This window comes from Phalacrocorax carbo, chromosome 1 (genome assembly GCF_963921805.1).
Source record: "Phalacrocorax carbo chromosome 1, bPhaCar2.1, whole genome shotgun sequence".
In the NCBI taxonomy this organism is placed as follows: Eukaryota; Metazoa; Chordata; class Aves; order Suliformes; family Phalacrocoracidae; genus Phalacrocorax; species Phalacrocorax carbo.
Genome location: NC_087513.1, coordinates 193345423 through 193363673, shown reverse-complemented (window position 1 = coordinate 193363673; position 18251 = coordinate 193345423). Strand labels below are relative to the sequence as shown.

At 46.0% G+C, this 18251-nt stretch overlaps 2 protein-coding genes across 3 annotated transcripts in view; one reads left to right on the top strand and one right to left on the bottom strand.

Annotated features, from left to right (window-relative positions):
• The window catches only part of BRCA2 (BRCA2 DNA repair associated), a 39207-nt gene extending 37646 nt beyond the window's left edge, over positions 1-1561 (top strand). For both annotated transcript variants that reach the window (XM_064441039.1, XM_064441040.1), the window contains one exon: positions 821-1561. In XM_064441039.1, coding sequence (XP_064297109.1) covers positions 821-1459 — 639 coding nt within the window. In that variant the 3' untranslated portion in view covers positions 1460-1561. The remainder of the gene's footprint in view (positions 1-820) is intronic.
• Positions 1461-17154, bottom strand: N4BP2L1 (NEDD4 binding protein 2 like 1). The gene is made up of 5 exons (XM_064441047.1): positions 16829-17154; positions 8591-8715; positions 7638-7726; positions 6352-6428; positions 1461-4246 (listed from the first exon to the last, which is right to left on the bottom strand). Exons 1-5 carry the CDS (start codon positions 16972-16974, stop codon positions 4120-4122), a joined length of 564 nt encoding a protein of 187 aa, XP_064297117.1. The 5' UTR covers positions 16975-17154; the 3' UTR covers positions 1461-4119.
• Positions 17155-18251: the final 1097 nt, after the last annotated feature.

Sequence of the window (18251 nt, the reverse complement as noted above, 5' to 3'; positions counted from 1 at the left end):
TTTTTCCTAGAAATTGTCCACTATTTCCAGGATTTAAAAGGGAAGAGGTATCACCTAGTAAAAGTTTACATTTTATAGCAGTCTTGACAAAAAAATAAGTTAAACAGTACCGAAGTTTCCCATGAAGGCTGCTGGTGGCAAGTTGTTCCTGATATGGAGTACTGAGTGCAGTCCGAACAAAAATTTTTCCTGCCACTAGCTGCGAGGGAGGTGGGAACACCCTGATGTGAGATCAGTTCCTGGGGACTAAATTGAAGCTTTTAAGACATCCTTTTCCATTTCAGAGAGTGCTTATATCCATTTATTAAATATATTAACCAAGTTAAAACAAATAAGACATTAAAGGTATTCTCAAGTTAAGTATGGGGTTGAATTATTTGCTGTGTAATGTATTTTTGTGTATATTGTTATCTTCAAGTTTTTTTGTCTATATTCTAGTCCTTTTTCTTCATTTTTTTTCCTCATTTTTCCCTATTTGACAACCTGTTGAGGACATATCCAATGCAGTAGAAAACTCCTTTTTGAGTGCTTTGATTTCTTACCATCTGGCACAGAAAAATTCCTATATATTTAGATTAGATCTCAGAAACAGAATGTAAATGTGCTGTCTTAATGTACATGTAAACAGTGATTTATCAGGCATCGATACTTGAAATTATATTAATGACCATCAGAAGACATGAAACTAAAATTAAATTGGACAAGAATGATGGCATAGCATTTTTGTATTGGTTTTTTTTCCCTGTTTTGTGGAAGTAATTCAGGAAGCTAATGAAATAGGACATTCTATTCAACATAAAACTTATCTCTTTTTAACTAGATCTCTTCAAAAATGGAAATAAAGCATCCAAGCCCTTTGTCAACTAGCACTACGAATATGAAACTTGTCAAACAAGGGTCAGCAAAAACACCTTCATCTGCTACAATTAACGAAGACGATCCTAAAAGCAGCAAAAAGAGAAAAGCAATGGACTTCCTCAGTTGCATACCTGCCCCTCCACCACTGACACCAATCTGTCCAATCATTTCTCCATCTTTAAAAAAAGCATTTCAGCCTCCACGAAGTTTGGGTTTACAGCATAGCAAGTCATCAAAAGAAACAATTCGGAATATTGGTCATATCACCCCCTGTAGAAAACTGAGAGAAACTTCCCATCTTCCTGAGAATGACCTGGTTGCTGATGAAGAACTTGCAATGATTAATACGCAAGCACTCATGAACAACTCACCAGAAGAAAGGAAGATTGATTATGTAAATGGAAACAGTAGTACAATAGCTACTAATTTATCTGATAATCTTTCACCCAGATATAGTTCCAAGTCTACTGGGGAAGGAAGTAACTCATCAAAAAGCAGTTCTGAAGTAGTTGAGGCTCTTCAGAAAGACAAAAAGGAACCTGAGGACTTGTTACCAGCCCGCAGAATGCTACAAAGACAAAAGCCCCGAAAATGCTACTAAATGCACATGTACATTATTGTATATATTTCAAATTCAAATTATTTTTACACTTTGTACATTAAATTCTGATTATATTTAATAAAACAGACTCGTGAAATTACACATTTCATCTGCAAAATAATTTTGAGTTGAGTAATTACACATTTCTCACACAGACATGTATTGTACAATAGCATCAGTATGGCTGAAGATTTGATGACATTTTAGAAGCCATTGCTTTGATTTTGATGTGTTCTTAAATTACAGCAGGATCTTTGTTTCAGTCTAAAGCAATCTGTTTTGTTACCGTCTGTAGTATTAGAATAGTTGTTTGGCTGTCAGAAGGTAGCACAGGGCAAAATAAACAATTCTGAAAGTTTATTGTTGCCAAACATAGCATTTTAATTTTGAAATATTGCTCTGTAATTCTGCTGTAGTTCTTGTACTTTTCCCCTCAAACCTTCCATATAGTGCCTATGATTATTTGATTCATAGCAAAATGCCACAGAAAGGTATTAATGGCAGATCCTTGGTCAGTGTTTCTGCACCACTCCCTAAAGAAGCACTTGAGGCCACAGCATCATGAAAGGTAATCAGATCTAGCCTTGATTTCATCAAGACATCTTTTTGCTGGGAGTGAGTTAGTACTTGACTTCATTACTTTGTTCTCATTAATTTCAACAGGTGAAGCTTCTCAAAATTGGAGTTTCTCCGCTGGAGACAAACAGTCCTGCTACACTGGCTGCCAACAACTCCATATTCTAGCTGGTTTGTCAGGCTGCCCCTTGCCCTGCTGCTTCCCACCTGGCATGGGTCAAAGGAGGGAGGATGTTTCAGAACTGAGACCACCAGCTTCCCACCTGGCAACTTTTCAGGGGTCCTGGGCCATTCATGTGGCTCAAGTGCTGAACTGGGGGGTGGCTCCTGTCACCAAGCTGGACATAGTAGCGGGACTGGAGAATTGTTGAGGGTGACAGAGCAGTGGCACAGGCTGCCCAGAGAGGCTGTGGAGTCTCCTTCCCATGAGACATTCAAAACCCGCCTGTATGCATTCCTGTGCCCCCTGCTCTGGGTGTGCCTGCTCAAGCAGCGGGGCTGGACAAGATGATCTCCAGAGGTCCCTTCCAACCCCTACCATTGTGTGATTCTGTTCTGGGCTGACAAAAGCCTGCTGGTAGTTCTGTAAACTTTTGTGCAATACTGCAGAGCCAGGGGCCCTAGGCCCCCTAGTTCAGTTATTTACAATGATGATACTGCTTCTTTAAATGTAGCTTATGTAGAAAATGCAATTCATTTGATACATCTACTCTGTACTGAAGACAGCTTGGCTTTTGCCCAGAAACGGCATATTTATTTATACATCTTACACTTCTCTGCCTGCGAAATTGCTAGATGAATAGGAGCTGTACCCCTATTTCTTAATGTCCAATATAGGCTGTCTTAATTTCCTGCTGCAAAATAGCTCACTAATGCCCCGTTCTATAAGCACTGCTTAATAATCCACACTTACTTCAAAAAACTTGCTGTCACAAATGCAGAGTTTTAAAAATGTTTGAGGCTTCTTGATAAGGACATTCAGCAGAATTTAACAATATGGATAAAATTACTGCAGGATAGCTTCTTTTCTCACCCATCAGTCAGTGGCTTCTTGGCACTTAGTGGTGGAAGCAGTTGATTTCTCCCCTTACCAGAACATTTTTTTCTCTCCTTTCTTAAGTCTTTACTTTATACTTCTGAATTAGTTTGGGTATTTGGTAGCCTTGTGCTTCAGGTGTTCAGAGCTGCTCCTGTAGCCCTATTCCTACTTAAAAGTTAACAAGCACTAGCCTGACACTAATGTTTCCTTTTAGGACCCTCCATATACGGACTCATCTCAGGATCAGTTGAATTCCTATGTCTTGGCAAGATAAAGGGCTCAGTTTGGTGCGTTGAGGTGTTTCACCTCCAGGCTGGAGAAGCTGTTTGGCTATGACAGAGCTGAGGTAAGACCTGTATGAATCCAGACAGCAAAGGTGTAGATAGGGACCAGCATCAAATCTTGCTACAATCTGTTAAGAGCTAGTTTTCCACCACTGACTTTTCTTCTCTTAAAGTTGCAGTAATGCTCTAGGCAAGATGGAGTGGGAAGCTACACAAGGTTAGACAGTCAGTTATAAAGTATTAAAATGGCAAGAAATGGCAATTGCGTTGAGAAGGAATTGGCCACGTGGCCTGTAAGAAAAAGAATTTAGGAATATTTATTGTTACTGATTAGTGACAGAGTACGATGCAGGAAAAAAAAAAAAAAAAAACAAAAAACAAAAAGCGTGTGGTGTAGCCAGTAAATTTCACCACTAAGCTTGGATGAATTTTCATGGAGGAAGAGGGTTGAGAGAAGGTACAGTTTGTACTGAGGATAGTGCTCTTAGATCAGCCACATAGAGCTGTGAAATTATAATCCAGTGACATTTAAAGACTTGTAAGAAATAGAAGTAATTTAAAAAGTAGTAGAAAAATACATGAATAAAAATCATTTAGAAAAAAAGTAAAACTTGAGACTTATACCCTGATAATTAAAATACACTGAGGAATCCACCTCTTCAGTTAAATGGCCTGTGGTTTGTACGAGCCACATGAGGTCTTCTGTTTGAGAAGGCTGGAAGGGGGTTGAAATGGGCACCCATGCTGTAAGCCGCATTTGGTCAACTGGAGCGTCTCTCATCTCTGCTTGGCTCTTCGGAGTGAAGAACACTGTGGAAGGTAACATTGTGCTCATATTGTTCTTTCATCCGTTGTATCTTTTGTCGAGGGACATGATGAGTGTTTCTTCTGTAGAGTCAATAGTAAGAGAAAAATACAAGTATTTAGCTGCCCATGTATTAGAGGTTATCTTAAGTTTGCTAAAGTTCCTGATATGTTCAGGACAATGATTCGTGTCCCCGCTGATCTATTTCTAGCCTTTTTTGCCAAATTGTTGTGCTCTTCCACCTGCTTAAAAATATTTTTGTGATTGCTGAAAAATGCAAGTATTTTTGTGGGCACCAGGACATAAGAAATTAGACAAAGGCTTTGAAATGTAGGCCAGGTAAGAAAGAGCTATATAGAAGACCTGTGTATTATTTTATATGGGTTTCAGTACTAACGGCTTGTTAGCCTCAGGGTGAGCTTTTGTGAATATGGAGAAATGCAGACAAGGGCTGTCGATAGCCCAGACACTGACAAACAGTCAACAAGTATAGAGGTCAAAAACTTGTTGCTTTGTCCAAGTGCAAGTGGGGAAAAATCATACTTCAGGTGGCTTATGCTCCAGGGCTGATTTGTAAATGATGGCAAGTCTGATAGGGAGGGGAACAGGTTGCTCAGACATGCAGGGCTTTCTGGATAGACCAGAAACAGCTGCAGCCTCTTGACACATTAGTGGGAATTGTTTTTCCAAAGACCTCGAGGGATTTCTGCTTGTCTCTGTGTTTGAAAACTCTGACTGTCTTTGGTTTTGCCATTTATCTCTGTTAGGCACAATTAATCACCTAGAATCTTTCTCCTGCATCCACATTTTCAAAGCTCATGGTGCGCAAATCCTGCATCACTCAACATGTTTCTCCCCTGGTGGAATTAAGGTGACAGTAATGAAGCAGGTTGCTAGCTGCAGTATCCCACTTGTGAAGCAGCCAGTGCCCTACACATGTGTGCAGCCTGGGACCAGCAACTGGCACAAACCATATTGCCAGTAAAGACACAAAGTGGAACCAGACTGGAAGTGACCTTCAGCTGTCCCGGAATCATTTGCCGAAGAGCTGCTCCAAACTGAGCATTTTTTGAATTAGCTTTACAGTGCTACTGTAAAAATCTGACTTGTTTAAAATGATTAATCAAAAAAAAAAAAACCAAGTTACTGAGTAGCTTGGCCTAAAATGAATGATTATTAGTAAAATCTGCCTCTGCAGTGGTGCCCTGCAAATGGCTCCCAGCCAGTGAAGCAAGAGCTGACATTTGCAGTTGAGTGCTCACGCTATTGGTGTCCTCGCCTGCCTTCAGCCCCAAGCCATCGGCTGCCATCTGCCATGTCCTGCCTCGCCCTGGAGCTGGGAGAGCTCTGGGCCGCGGCCCTCTGCCATTTGTCTCTGTCACACACAAAAAGGAGCCGTGCTGATTGCTGGCTAGAGCTCCTAGCTGGTGCAAAACAAATCAATCAATCAGACTGAAGTACCCATGCTCTGTTTTCTTGTGATAACAAGTAAGTTAGCATGTGTTAGCGTCTGGATCTAGCGGATGGGAGCGCACTTGCTGCTGTAACAGTTTACAGTTGGTTAAAGGCTAGAAAATTAGCCTGCATGGAGGTGGGGTTTTTTTGTGATGTAACCATCAAGCCTGCATCCACTAGCTTAAAGCCATATTTAGCTGCCTCTGTATCCTGCCACGGTATGCAGAGGTGCTATGTTCATTGTATCCCTTTTGCATGTGTATGTTAAGATCCTTAGAATGATCCTCCAGACCGCCATTTCTTGACCACACGTAATGTAGCATCCTACCACTGCGAGACAGTATTTGTTATGGTTAGCTTCTTTAAGAAGAGATCTCTGAATATTGTCTGTAGTGCCTAGGCATGTTTTGTGCCCAAATAGAGAGAATGCTGCTCAAAATACAGAACAAAAATCAGGGTTCCTGCCCCAAGAAGCTTGCAGTATAAATACACGCTTCAGGGAAGTTCCTTTTTCTACTGCCTGATTCACTCCAGCAGGGTCAGGCTCAGGCTTTTTTCAGGCCTGAATTCACTGCAGACCAGGTACTGAGTAACAGAAATTTTCCATGGCAATCCTGTTGTCATTCCCTAGATTACCTTTTGGGTTATATGAAGAGGAAGAGTGTTGACCTTTCTGAGACCACATCAAGAAAATGACAAGCTGTCTGCTATATCAGAGAGAAAAAAGGTGTACCTCGTCAGTTCTTGAACATTGAACTTCCAGGGTGTATCTGGTTCTTGGAATATAACTTCATATCGATTTTCGCGTGCCTGAAGAAGTACGCAGAGAAGTTTTAGACATACGGCTGCCGAGCTCAGGAGTAGCTAACCTGCCAGACCCGCCCTGAGATTTTACCTGGTTAAGAGAGGTATTATCAGTACCAGGAGCCAGAAAGAGGAAGATAACCATGACTCCCTTCGAGGTGGTGGTCTGAGTCCCAGCTAGTTCATTTCCTTCTACATCAAAGGATTTGGGTCTCTTAGCAAAACTTGCCTCAGTGTTGCCCCCAGTCCCCGTTCCCCCGGCACCCAAGCTCTCCAGAAGTCACAGATGGCTCAAGAGCCACAAGTTGGCCACGCCAATCCAGAGCTTCTGCAAGCGTGAGGTCTACATCTATTAGTCGTGCTATTTCCAGCCACTAAGTCTACAAGCGTCAACTTTTTTTCAAGGTAAAGCAAAATACTTGTATGTGTGTATATATATACACATACATACATATACATGTATATACATATAATAGTTATTAATTGCTTTGGGGGTTGATTTGATGGAAATCTGTTGGCTTTGTTTACAACTTGTCCACCTCTGGCTGTGCTCTTGCACTGGCTTCATAGTCACCCACAGGCATTCACAGCTTCTGCTACTGGAGTGGCAGGTCCAGGCTCTCCAGCACCACAATTACCTTGTGCCTCTTTTCTGCTCCCATGTAAGCAATACTTAGAAACAAACTCCTTAACTGACAAGACGATAACCCAAGAACAAGAAGGCTGAGTATAATGTTAGCAGACAGGCCACATTATGAAACTGTACTTAAAATGCTGCCATCTCTGCCGGAACTCCTGACAAGAGATACCAGTGCGTCTTTGAAGACTCTTTATGGTATATTTTTCACAAGTCATAAGCTAAAATTGTAACTTATATCTTGATGTATTTGTTACCAAATAGTTTGGGAACTGTTCAATTCATGTCATCTCTGGGGAAGGGGCTGACATCTGTCATCAAGAAGTTACAGGGGAAGTTCAAAGACACTTCATCTTTTCGAGTAATTTTGCCTTTACTGAGGTATATAGCTGACTAGATAAAACCACTGCACTGGCACTTCTTCCCCTACTTTGTCACAATATCAAACTTAACTATAACCAGAGACCTAAGGGAAAATTGAATTAATTCTTTTTAGCTGTGTTAAGAACTGTTTGTCAGATCACCTCTTAAATGTCATAGCGGAGCATGTAAAAGCAATAAATCAGAGCTTTCCCTACCATCATCACATACGGCTTCATTTCCCAAGCATGGATGTTGGTATTGTCAATAATAACCGGGCTTTTCCCATTCTTCATTGCCTTGTGTGCTGTAATGTAACACATTAAGTAAAGCTAACGTGCTAAATAACAGACTGAGCCAGGCCCTACTAGCCCCAAAGCGGCCTTTCTTTGCCCACTGCTAGCACACTTGGTTCCCCACTGGACTTGGGTTCGGGCTTCATCCCAGAGTTTGGCCTTGGGACCACCCAGACATGAGCAGAGGTCAGTGCCCAGCAGGTGCAATCCTGGAGGAGGGGATGCAGCCGCTGGCTGTGCTCCGTAGTGAGATCTGAACCTCTCGTAGAACATACTTAGCGGTATCACAGTGCTCAGTATTTACAGCAGCTAAAAATTAGTGTTATTTGCAAAAGCTATCTGTTACATGATCTCAAAAGGGTTTTCCTCTGTCAGAAATTAGTTCAGCGCACAGCCACAAAAGCATGTTACATTTTTTTTCTCTGAAGCAGAGACCTGGGTTGTTTGTTTCATTCTCAAACTTGTGACTAGGTTTGCAAGTCTTCCACTTGGCTGTCACTAACTCCCCCGCTGTAATGCCCCTCTCCAGGCAGACGTCTGAGAAGTTACGGTCTGAAGGATGCACTGGCTGGAGCTGCGGTGAGCCACTGCTGGGCTCCTTGTATTTCCATGCCGCCTCCTGTTACCAAGCTTCAGCAGTGCTACCTAAGAGTCACCGGTTTACTTTCTAAAATAGTATCTTATCACCAACATTTTTTCATTTATAAATCTTTCTTGTAGAAGAAATAAAATCAGAAGTGGTAGATGTATTTTTAACCAGTAAACCATGAACTTGAGTGTATGACACCACTTTGAGATATTTTATTTTGGGGGCTAAGTTAGACAGACTGAAAAGAGAAACTGTTCTGCAAACCCCCTGGATTGATTTCAGTCACCTCTCTTTTGGTTCCATTTGTGTGCATCCTCTAGGAAGTCAGGCTCAAACACATATACACCATTTTCGAAGAAGTAGTCATCAGTACTAAGAATTACAGCGCTGGGATAGTCACGTTTCAGTTGTCTGAAAACAAAAAAAAAAAGATGAAAGAGGATTAGTATACGCTAACACATGCCTTTAACAGAGAACATTATATCGAAGAGCCATACGAATGCTCTGCAAATATGCACAGTGCTTCATTTTGAAATATCCCAGCTTAAAGGATTTAAAAGCAATGTAGTCAGTAGATAGGCACACGGGAGGAAAGGAATGGAGCTTAAGGCGTGGCCGTCAGTTCTTTAATTCAGCAGAGAAATCTACAATGGACTGCCAACATGAGCCTTTAATCATATTAATATATTCGATTTTCTTACTGCATTGTCTGAAAAGGTATGATGGTAAATACAAAAACAAACCCCAAACCTGCAAATCCCAGGGAAATTAATCTCAAAACACAATTTGATCATGGGACTTTTGCTACAGAGAGATTTTTGAACATAACTAGGAGTGATGATTTGTCATTTAGCAAAGACTGTCTATATTATCATCAGTTTGTCTTGTTCTTTTTATTTTTGGCTACAAAAGATATAGCACTTTTTAATTTGCAAACAAATAGCTGAGTGATTAGGCAATACTTCCTATTATTTGTCACACTTTTACATTTCTTCCTGCTTTCACTTGTCCCTGTTTAATTTAGCCCTCCTCTTGTAGAGTTGAGTAATTTTTACTTATTTTCAGCTTTTAAATATACTTTATCAACAAGTCTGAATTGCCTATACTGGCAGCCCCAAATGCAGCAGAGCCATAAAACCGGAGCCCTGCGGTCGGTGGCAACCCCCCCTCTCGTCCCACTGATGTGTGCCCTGCAGAGATGCTCATTCAGACCCAGGACGCTCACAGAGGGCGGGCGTGTGTCCTGCCCTAAGCGTCCGGCTGCCTCGCAGACAGTGACTGGTGCGAGGAGGTGAAAGTGCTGTCTTATGTGGTGGCTTAAATATGAAGCATTCCTCTGCCAGTCCTTAGAAAGCATTAAAAAAAAAAAAAAAAAAAAGTCTTGATGAAAAATAGTGTTCCCATTTGCGTGTAATCCAGACTGACTTGTGTCCATAGACTGAACTCTCTCTTTTTTTCAGTCAAGGCAGTGTTGGGAGGGGGGGTGGGGGGCCTTTGCAAGAAGTCAGGGAGAGCCCACGGCATCACCTCACTGGTCTCTGTCTCCCTGAGGCCCAAAATGTCACTGGAAGAGAAAGCAAGGCCAATCCAGAAACCTCACTGCGCTCGGACACGAATGCTGCTGGCCCTGCTATCTCACACCAGACATGGACTCCAGTCCCTGGGACTCATTTCAGCTTTCCTGATAAAACTCCTCTTCTATCCCTGGAAGCTGCAAAACAGCTATTTCTCAATGTCTTATCTAATTGAGCAACAGCAAGGGAAAAGCTGCCTCCAGGTTATCGGCAAAAAGCAGACACGCAGACAGAAAAGGCTTAATTCTGTCCTCTCTAGCTCTGCCCTAACCCTTTACTTACCAATTTTATCCTAGACTGCCTGCTAGCAGCAATCCTTCTCTAGGCTTGCATGTTGCATGTAGCTGACTAAAGGTCAGCTTCTGGCTTTGTTCTGCCTCCACTGTAACGTCTATCACCTGCTTGTTAATTAATATTAATTTGTGGCAGCGACCAGCACAGAGAGCAGAGGCTCGCTGCCGACAGGCTGGCCGGGGCCGTCCCCGCAGTGCTGGGCCGAGCCACTAAATGACGTATCATTTAGCACCTACGTGTCGTTATCGTCTACCTCCAAAGAGATGTTTTAGTCACATAATCACTACTGGGCAAACAGATCTAACAAAAGTCATGTTGCAAACAGCCAAATTACTTTTGTTTTAATTTCAGGCAAAGAATTCTCATCATGAAAAGCGCGGGAGCACCTCATGATTATCTGGTTACTCTTGTGCCGACAAACCGACAGAGTCAGCTCTAGCTATAATTCAGCACCTCCCCTTTCGCACCGCTTTACCCATCTGCATCGCAATCTCTTCTCTAAAAAACTGACTCTGCTAAAATATGTCATCCCTTTAACTACTAATATGCACATAAAATTGTACATAATACTAAAAGATCTCAAGAGTATTTTTTTCTTGCTCAATGCTTCCTTTAAAAATGTAATTTATGAAATGCATTAACTATAAAGAATTATTTTCTTAGCATATACCCTACTAAATTTTTAACACATATGTGCAAATTCTCATGAGACCTTTGCTATTAACCCTTTAAGCAATCTAAACAATATGTGACCATCTGTAAACTCGGTCTACTATCCACATGTCACTGGTAATTAAAGTAGATAAAACTTGTGCTTCAAAGGAGTAAAAATACAGTACAAAATGTGCCAAGAACTACGAGCTACTGCCACACTTGCTATATTCATACCAGAAAAACTCCTACTAACAGCAACCTAAGAAAACATTAAGTGGGAAAAGCAGATGTTTTACCTTCTGCTTATTTTGCCGGTTTTAACTTTTAGCAGTCTAAAACAACTGAGCTGACACTAAAGTTTACGGCCATTTTCTGTAACCCTCTATTGCCCGGGAAGCCGACAAAACGCCTGTTTCTTCCGTCCCTTATAACTTCCAAGGGCACCCAAAACTCTTTAGTTTGTTCCTTGAGAAAGAAGCCGTCTATGACCTCCACAGGACCACAAGTTGGTTTAGAAGGAAGATGCTACATCATCACAACAGGCTCCTAATCACTGTAGCCAATAAAAATGCCTGCATTTTAGCAAAATACACACCAGTTATGCAAAATGGAAGGACTCGTGGCCAGTGTTACTGACTGATAAATTTCGAGCAGCACTGTGAAAAGACCCAGTGCCATTAGATCAGGAAGTGTAAAGCATACTAAGGAGGCAAAGAAAAATGAAATCTCTTGACAAGATCACAGGGTACATACGAGCTATGTTTGCATTTATAACAACAGCCACTGAACTCGAAGCGCGGCATTGCGATAAGCAGTACCTGTCAAAGGGTCACTATGAATTTGCCTACTTGGGAGGTTTAAGTGCGCAGCGTTACCGCCCTCGATCTTGCAGTAGATAGATACAAACTACGGTGTGCTCTATACCTTGCTAAAGAAAAGTTTGCTGCTGTTTCAAAAAATAGGAAGGGTAAGAAAATAAGGAGAGAAAGGGGGATGTTTCCTCTGCTTGCAATAGATCTCCCCGAACCCTCTTTGCCCCCATCACCAAGGCAAAGCAGATCTCCACCCCAGATACCGTATCTCAGATTGGCTGATACAGTTGGGGAAAATAAAGCTTTCAGATGCTTCTGCTCTTCTTCAGATCCGACACAACAGCAGCAAACTTTATCAGTTCCCCGGCCTGCAGGTGGACACATGAAGCCCCCAGAAACATCAGGCCGGGCAGAGGACAAGCGTCGCTGTCTGCCCACACCAAGCCACCAGCAGCCCGGGTAGCCACGACGCTTCTGAACAACGGGGCGTCTTGGCTCGTGTTGGTGCGCACTCAGCTGCTGTCTCACCTGGCCAGGCTTGGGATGGCTGCTGCGATTGAAAAAGGAGAATCTTTCTGTTGAAAATACAGCCGTGTGTCTGTTTGACCACAGCAGCACTGCAACAACTGCCTCAGTGAACACATAGGTGGGGTTAGAGTCTTCTACGTTATTCATCTGAAGACCTGCCCCTGTGATTTATACAGGTTTTGAAGTTCCCTTTTTTTCCAAAGAGCATCTTCCATGCTGTCAAGCAATCATTTCAGATTTTAACTGTATATATAGACAACAATATAATTATTCAGGATTTCAACTAGCTGGATGCATTAGAGTACTTGGTAGAAGTCTCCATGAACACTAGTACCATCACTGGAGATAAAAAGAATCCATAACTGTATTGCATCGGCTGTCATGTTTTTCCATCAGAAAATTTGAAAATAGATTAATTTCTGATATTGATCCTGGTAAGCAGATCGAAAGGAACCGTTTCAGTGCTCAGCAGCTAACAGAACAGTATCTCAGGCAGATCTGGGAGCTGGTAAATTCTCAAGCTACTTGCAATGCAACGGAGATCAGAACATGTAGGTACCAGCACCACATACAAGCATTCGCTCCGGTCACGCTTCCTAACACACAGCGTTCCCGTGGCATTTCAAAGCCTTTCGTTTCAGCAGAAAATTAGAATTATGAGATCTGGAGCACATGCCCAGCACTATCAGTTGCCTGCTGTGTTTTAACAGCTTCTAGTGCCTGGAGGACTTTGCCCCGGCGGGAGCCTGCCAGCCGATGGCTGTGGTGTTGGCAGAGCACGCACATGCCTTTGTGCCTCGCCAGCGGCTGTTAGAGCAGCGGCTCTATTTTGTAAAGCAACAGGCTGCGTGTCCTATTTGATAAACACATTCAGGAGAATCACCTGAGGCGGGTTTATACAAAGGTAAATGTTTACAGTGCGTTGCTGCCTGGAAGCAGGAGCTACACAGCGAAAGTCCGTGAACCCGGTCAGAGCTGCAGTCCTGCAGCGGGGTCGGGGTGCTGGGAACAGCGGCGGGGCTGGCCCAGGGCTGGAGGCGCCGGGAGGAACGGGGCAAAAGCAGCACAGAGAAACGCAGAACATACAGATTACGCCAAGCAGTGATGCCTCGGTGCCGACGCATTTCTTCCTTCCTCTTCTGGAAGATCGCTCCCTCTGTGCTTCGTAACGGCGCGCAAGAACAAACTCATTTCAATCGACAAATCAACACCAGTAGCTGAAATGTTGCATGTTTGATCATGCCCAGCCTAGTGCTTGAGCAAAACTCCTAGACAGAGTGTTGCACGTTACATAAGTCGTGCATCATCGCAATATATTGTAGAAGAGCTGGAAATACAGCTATTGTGCAATAAAGAGTCTGTTGGGGAAGCAGGTATGAGCTTGTATGCGGCTCATTTGAGTTTTCTGAGACATTTTTGGAAGCTATACCTGCCACTGCACCTCAGATAACTGTTTTCTTGGCAGTTTGCCCAGATCTGATCATGAAACCTGTCCTGTGAAGTCAGGGGGAATGTGCTCAGGAGGAGGGTGTTACACAGGCCCAAGGGAGGCTATTGGAGATGCATCTCCCAGCTGCCCCTCTTCTCCAGTGTGCTTCTGCTTGTGGTGACATACGGTGACTGCTTAGAGGGAGATGGTCAGGGTCACCTAAAATATGTGGTTCAGGGAAGCATATTCCCAACAGTGAAGGAATTGGAAAGGTTTGGACCTTGGTGGTGAGCAGACCAACTCCTCATTCTGCCTTGACTATTCAATATATCACGGGAAGAGCCTTCACTGTCTTTACCAGAAACCAAAAACCAGACCTGAAACGATCCATACCAATGTCATGCTGCTCTGGGCCAGGAGTGCAACCGCGATGGGGAAATCATTTTAATGAAGATGCCGTAACTAAGTCGTACAAAACTCTGGTCAAACTGTGCTGGGTGACACTGAGAGGTCAGGGAAACAAGTCACGGATCCGAGGCTGTTCCTACGATTGGGTGATGAACTGAAAAGAGGCCTTTCTGCTGGATTAATCAGCGAGTTGCCATGTCACCAGTGACAACATTCCCGGTTTGTGACACTTCAGAACACTATAAAGGTGTACACGTTGTAACAGAAATACTGGCTGATAGGAAGAAAGAATGAATGGAGGTGTGTGTGAAAGCACCAGAAGAAACAACAGAGCAAAGGCTAAAACAATGGTACCACCGACAACTGAGAACATCGTTAACAGCAATAAAACTGGGAAAGGTGCTGTTTACAACCCCCCGCACCCCACCCCCCAAAGGCCAGCACTCAGCTAAGGCCCAGAACAGACGACTTGCTGCTGGAGGAGCCGTGCTCTAAGCACAGGAGGACGGCCAGCGGGTCACATCAGCCCATATGCACCTTCCTTCTTCCCTTTGTTCCAACAGAGGGAGGGGCTGCAGCTGAAAAGACACCCAAAATGGGAAAATGAAAATAATGGGAAAAAAATCCTGCCTAAGATTCATGGAGCACTAAGTAAGCAGAATTCAGAGGCAAAAAGATGGAAGCAGAGAAACTGTTGGCTGCGAGTTCGCATAGCAGACGTGACCAAAACCCACCCTGTCACCACCAACTGAGAGCAAACCAGAAGAGAAACCGAAGCTGGGACAGCTGGAGGTCCTCGTCCTCTCTGATTTTGGGAAGACCACCTGTGCACATGCATCCTGGCGCCTGCAAGTATTTGGCTGTGATAGTGTGGGTGAATAAAATCTGAGTGAATGAATTAAAATGGGTAAAATGAGCTCACCAAGGGCTTTTGCAAATAAATAATCACCTTCCTCCTCCAGTAGGATCTTACACTGAGCTTTGCTGCAGTAATTTTCCACAAACATGGCCTTGCGTAGCACATCGCATTTACCAACACCAGAAGGGAATAAGAAATGTGGGAATGGCAAATCTCGGAATTTGCTTGGCACAGTCCTTTCATAATCTGGACAGCGTTGATGGAGACGTACCAAATGCTGGGGTTTTTTACAGCTGTGCTTTGACCTGTGCACTGCAAAATGGCTAAATGCAATGATACAATTAACAGAGGCTACAGAGTAAGTTCCTTAAATGTTCCTCTCACAGGGGACTAAAACAATACTTACAACGGATTTGGTAAATCTGTCACTAATAACTAATCTTGTGTTTTAACCTAAAACAAAATAGGTGAGGCAGTTATTTGCACTGGCTGAGAACATGGACCCAAATCGTTATGTTCTTACTGTACCACAAGAAGACCCAAAGCCCTGTGAGGGAGACGGGGCCTGCACTTACATGACCTCTTTAGGGGGAGACATGTATTTTGGGTGTCAGTAAAAACAGAGCATCTGGCTGTGCATTAAAGAGCTTGGTCTTGCAGAAGTCCTGTGAGGCCGAAGGCACCCTGTGACAGGCAGGACGGTACTGGGAAGAGGAACTGGTGTGTTAACCCAGCATGTTTTATGGCTTCACGATGCCACCTTTCACAGCAGAGCCCTTCCTCTGGCAACCCAGCACAGGTTCCTCCCTCGAGCATGGGAACCCGAGTGAGATGACAGCGAACGTTCCTCTTTTGATGGAGGGTGGGATCCGGATGGTGCCGGGAGCTGGGAGACAGCAGACTACGGCTACGCTGTGTCACGCTGACTGCGGTGCCATCTCCCAGGACTCCCCTCTGGGGTTTTCCACCTATTTTTAAGCAGTCCTGGAGCTGCTGGAGAGTGGAATGGTCTCCTCTGCCCATGTTATGCACCCCTGTGGCCCTGCCCCGGAGCGCAGGATATCTCGAAAACAGAAACCAGAGTTGTCGATTTCCCCAGTCAGGGAGAGGAAGTGCTTTACCGGGTGTGGGATTTACTACAAAACAAAGCACCCGGCTGGTGCTTTTTAGAAAAGAAACAACAACTACCTTAGCTTGGGTGGTTAGTCCATCTTACTAGACGCAGCCCTTTCGGAACTGCTCAGAACAACGACATACAGTCTTACAGGCACTATAGCCATAAAGCTGTTACGGCAGCTGGAGCAATAAAGCTTTGAGCTGTTTCTGAAGACAGAGGAAGTTTCCAAACGGCTGTGCTTACTCAGGGTTCCTGCGAGGCTCCCACCTCCCCCCCGAGCCAGAAACCCAGCTCTGAACTGGTGCCTCGGCCTTCCCCCAGCGCTTTGCAGCAAGGGTTTCCCGTTCCCTGCCCCGAAGCCGGAGCCGGGCGGGCAAAGAGGGGCTCCCTGCCCGGCCTCCCTCCCCGCCCCGCCTCTGCAGCCGGCGGGGGAGCCGGGGCCGGGGGAGCCGGGCAGCCGGGGCCGGGCCGGGGGAGCCGGGCAGCCGGGACCGGGCCGGAGGAGCCGGGGCCGGGCCGGGGGAGCCGGGCAGCCGGGGCCGGGCCGGGGGAGCCGGGCAGCCGGGGCCGGGCCGGGGGAGCCGGGGCCGGGCCGGGGGAGCCGGGACCGGGCCGGAGGAGCCGGGGCCGGGCCGGGGGAGCCGGGCAGCCGGGGCCGGGCCGGGGGAGCCGGCGCCGGGCCGGGGGAGCCGGCGCCGGGGAGCCGGGGCCGGGCCCGGGCAGTCGGGGCCGGGCCGGGGGAGCCGGGGCCGGGGAGCCGGGCGGCGCAGCGAGGAGCAGCCAGGGCCGGCGGAGGGGAGACCGCCCCGCCGGCGCGGCGGGCGAGGGGCTCCGGGGCCGCCGCCTTACCTGGCCAGGGTGCTCTTCCCGGAGCCCGGCAGCCCCCGCAGCAGCACCAGCTTCCCGCCGAAGCGGCCCCGCGGGCGCTGCAGGCTGAGCCCCCCCAGGGCACGGAGCAGCTCCTCATCCATCCATCCGTCCGTCCGTCCGCCCATCCATCCCCCGGCGGCCCAGGCGGGGAGCGGGGGCGGCCCCGGGCAGGGCCCGGCCCTGGGGAGGCGGGTGAGGGGGGGACCGGGGAAGCCGCTCCGGAGCCCGGCCCCGGCCGGGCGGCGGGACCCGGGGGGCGCCCCCCGCCCCGGCTCGCAGGGGGCACGGCCGAAACCTGCCGTCCCTTAAGGCAGGTTTGGGACCCCCCCGGGGAAACGAGAGCTGCCTTGGGGAGAAACAACAGGAAAGAAAGGGCAGTGGCGGCTCATGCAGCAAAACGGCTCCGTTCTTCCCGGAGCATGAACCCAAGATCTCATCTTTAATTATTTAATATCAGGATTTATCTCCAGATTCTTAAAGATGGGAGAGCACAGGCCGGTGCTGAAAATATGCAGCCCCACGCCCTCCCCATATGGACTGCGGATTACAGGAAAGGGACTCAACAATACGCTTCAGAGGAGCAGAGAGCTACCTGCAGGGCCCCAGGTACTCACTGAGCTGCTTTTTTTTTTTCTCCTCCTTTTTTCTATTTTGACAGTGATGGAGCTATTGGAGTCAACACCGCGCCCCGCCCCACCCCCCCAAAAAAACCAAACCAAAACAAAAAAAAAACCCAACAAACAAAACCCAACAGCATCCTGGCTTGTATCAGGAATAGTGGGGCCAGCAGGAGCAGGGAAGTGATTGTGCCCCTGTACTCGGCACTGGTGAGGCCACACCTCGAGTACTGTGTGCAGTTTTGGGCCCCTCACTACAAGAGGGACATTGAGGTGCTGGAGCGTGTCCAGAGAAGGGCAAGGAAGCTGGTGAAGGGTCTGGAGAATAAGTCTCAGGAAAAGCAGCTGAGGAAGCCAGGGGTGTTTAGTCTGGAGAAGAGGAGGCTGAGGAGAAAACGTTATCGCGCTCTACAACTACCTGAAAGGAGGCTGTAGTGAGGTGGGTGTTGGTCTCTTCTCCCAAGTCACTAGTGACAGAACAAGAGGAAATGGCCTCAAGCTGCACCAGGGGAGGTTTAGATTGGATATTAGGAAAAACGTCTTTACTGAAAGAGTGGTCAGGCATGGGATGAGGCTGCCCATAGAGGTGGTGGAGTCGCCATCCCTGGGGGTGTTCAAAAAGCGTGTAGATGTGGCACTTCGGGACATGGTTTGAGGCATGGTGGTGTTGGTTTGACGGTTGGACTTGCTCTTAGAGGTCTTTTCCAGCCTTAATGATTCTATAATTCAAACCAAACCAAAACCAGCAGACAAGGATTCCAAGCAGATGTAGCTAAATAACTGCC

Coding starts and splice junctions, on each gene's coding strand:
- N4BP2L1 (XM_064441047.1), bottom strand. CDS start 16,974: ATGGGCGGACGGACGGACGGATGGATGGATGAGGAGCTGCTCCGTGCC. Junction 8,716..16,828: donor GGGAAGAGCACCCTGGCCAG/GTAAGGCGGCGG, acceptor TTTTGTTTTCAG/ACAACTGAAACGTGACTATC. Junction 4,247..6,351: donor AATGTTCAAGAACTGACGAG/GTACACCTTTTT, acceptor TTGACTCTACAG/AAGAAACACTCATCATGTCC.